The sequence below is a fragment of the Nannospalax galili genome, unplaced genomic scaffold (assembly GCF_000622305.1).
Source record: "Nannospalax galili isolate Female #2095 unplaced genomic scaffold, S.galili_v1.0 scaffold730, whole genome shotgun sequence".
Classification (NCBI taxonomy): domain Eukaryota; kingdom Metazoa; phylum Chordata; class Mammalia; order Rodentia; family Spalacidae; genus Nannospalax; species Nannospalax galili.
In genome coordinates this window covers 575,072-577,767 of record NW_008328000.1, presented here as the reverse complement: position 1 = coordinate 577,767, position 2,696 = coordinate 575,072, and the positions used below count along the sequence as shown (strand labels likewise).

The 2,696-nt window shown below is 40.9% G+C and overlaps 1 protein-coding gene across 1 annotated transcript; it reads right to left on the bottom strand.

Moving 5' to 3' along the window:
• Positions 1-282: 282 nt before the first annotated feature.
• Positions 283-1,311, bottom strand: LOC103740887 (olfactory receptor 2G3-like). The gene has a single exon (XM_008841597.2). The coding sequence runs from the start codon at positions 1,309-1,311 to the stop codon at positions 283-285; it is 1,029 nt and encodes a 342-aa protein (XP_008839819.2).
• Between the last annotated feature and the right edge of the window lie 1,385 nt (positions 1,312-2,696).

Below are 2,696 nucleotides of genomic sequence, written 5' to 3'. Positions count from 1 at the left end.
GGTCTTTCTGATTGCATTCAAGACAGAATCTCCCAGACTTAATATATGAAGGCAAAAGTCATCACACATAAAGTAAATTTCAAACAGTTAAAAAATAAAATGCAGTGGCCTTATTTGAGACTTTAGAAGGTAGAGTTTTCTAGTAAATTATACTCTCCATTCATCAGAGTGATCAACTTTGAGAGGTGGGAACTCTGCCCTCAGTACAGATCTTCTTAGAAAAATCAGACCACCAGCACTGGATGGTTTGGGAACGAAGCTGTTCTAGGAGACAGGAAGAGATCATCTGGCTTTCAAAGATTTTCCTCTACCCTGGGTTGGTAGGCCCCTCCTCCACGCTGCTTTCACGTCCTTGTTTCTCAGTGTATAGATGAGTGGATTTAGCAGTGGGGTGATGACACAGTAGAATAAAGAGAGGAACTTGGCCTGAGTGCTGTTGGCTGGAGGCTGGAGGTACATGTAGATGCATGGACCATAGAACAGGGTAACGACCAGCAAATGGGAGCTGCATGTATTGAATGCCTTGTGCCTTCCCTCAGCTGAAGGTAACTTCAGAACAGCCCTAGTAATGAAGATGTAGGAGATGAGCACAACCAGAGGAGGCACTATTGAAAAAACAATACCTCCCATGGCCAGGGACAGGTCACTAACAGTGGTGTCACCACATGCCAGCTTGCTTAGAGCAGGCATCTCACAGAAGAAGTGGTCCAGTGTGTTTTTCCCACAGAGAGGCAATTGAAGGATGAGTGTAGCTTGGAGCAGAGAATTGGCCAGGCCACTGGCCCAGCATGCAGCTGTCAGCCACACACATGACCAAAGGCGCATGATAAGAACATACTGGAGGGGACAGCAGATGGCCACATAGCGATCAAAGGCCATCACTGCCAGCAGAGCACATTCTGTGCAGCCAATCCAGCTGAAAATATAGACTTGTATGATGCAGCCCCAAGCAGCAATTGTCTTCTCTGGGTTTAAGAGGTTAACCAACAACTGTGGGACAGTGGTGCAGGTAAGACAGAGGTCCAATACAGAGAGGTTGTCTAGGAAGAAGTACATGGGTGTCTGGAGTCTGGGCTCTACTAGGGAGAGAAGAATGATGGAGCTGTTTCCCATCAGGGTGAAGATGTAGGAGACCAGGACCACTCCAAAGAGGGGGATCTCCAGCCATGGATGATCTGAGAATCCCAACAAGACAAAAGCAGTGGGGAAACTCTGGTTTTGTCCTTCCATGGCTCCCTGCACTGTATATGCCTGAAAGGAATCAGACTGATTTTTAGGATAAACAAAACTTTTACATTTTGATATCTCCATGTCAACATTCTCAAAACTCCCCTTTCATTAATGAGATGTTCTCCCTAACACTTTTGAGTAGCTCTCTAATACCTGGTTGATTCCATATAGTGGCCCATAGTTTATTTTCAAATACAATTGGCTCTTTATTACTTTAAATCTAATGAAAAAATTGACAGAAAGCCCCATTGACTTAACTAGAAATATGTTCATATGAATTTTTCACTCTGCTTCTCTCTCTCCTACAATTCTTCATTAAAAATATTCTCATAGCATTCTGTCTCCTATTCATATTGCTGCCATATCATGGAAAATGTCCTTGTATCTGGCATATCACTTTCTAGGCTGGATTTAGAGAAATACTTCCCAATGTGCCTTTTAGGTTCATGTAGGTGAAAGATGCTGGGAACTCAAATGATGGTGTAGCAGTTATTTGCATTGCAAACATGCAGCTCTGTGAAGTCTTTCTACATTGAGAGATTGTGACAGAATTTATTAATGTGCGCATTATTGTTAAATTCACTGTTAATCATATTAAACACAGTTTCATTCTGTTATGAGCATTTATATTCTTGTTCAGCTTTCACAACTACCATCTCCAGAACCTTTACATTTACCAAACTTAGACTAGACCTACTAAATAATATTACTATACTCTAACCCTAGACCTTGGTACCCACTTTTCTTCTTGTTTTCTCCTAATTTTGACTTGTTTCGATGCCTTAGGAGAATACTGTAACACAGTATTTATAATCTTGTCATTGGCTTGTTTCACTTATACTGTGTCATCCAGATTCATCTATGCATTAACTTAAGTTGGAGAATCCTTTTATCAGCTTCTCAATCAGGCTCTCTCCTTTTAAATAAGTTTGCATTTTCTCCAATAAGAGCATTTGATGGATCATGTCTTGTCCCTAGGGTACCTTTGATAATCTTCTAGTGTAGGTCTTGATGCTTGTGTTTATTGGACTAATCTGTTTATCAGTACAGATGTGATGTTATAGACAGGATTTCATCCTCTCTTGAAATTTTCTTTTGTAATCTTAGTCCATTACTGTTAAATTCAACTACACTCACATATTCAGGACATAGATAAAATGCCATTAGGTTCTTTGCCAGAACACAGCATGGATGGGCTTCCACTTCAGCTTCTAATAGGGTCTTTTTTCCCTCTCAAACTTGAGTGATTCAGACCTCCAGTCTATCCATGTCCATCTCAGTATTATGGTATTGTCTGTTTCCATCAGAGTCCTTTAAGCTCTGCTTACAAGTCTAAACCAGGGTTCCTCTAATGCAGAACTCTACGCTTTTCTGAAAACCAGTTCCAAAGGCCTACAAATGACATTATCACATTTATCACAGCACAGCTGTAATCCTAGGTATGAATTTTCTGTATTAGTTTCCTT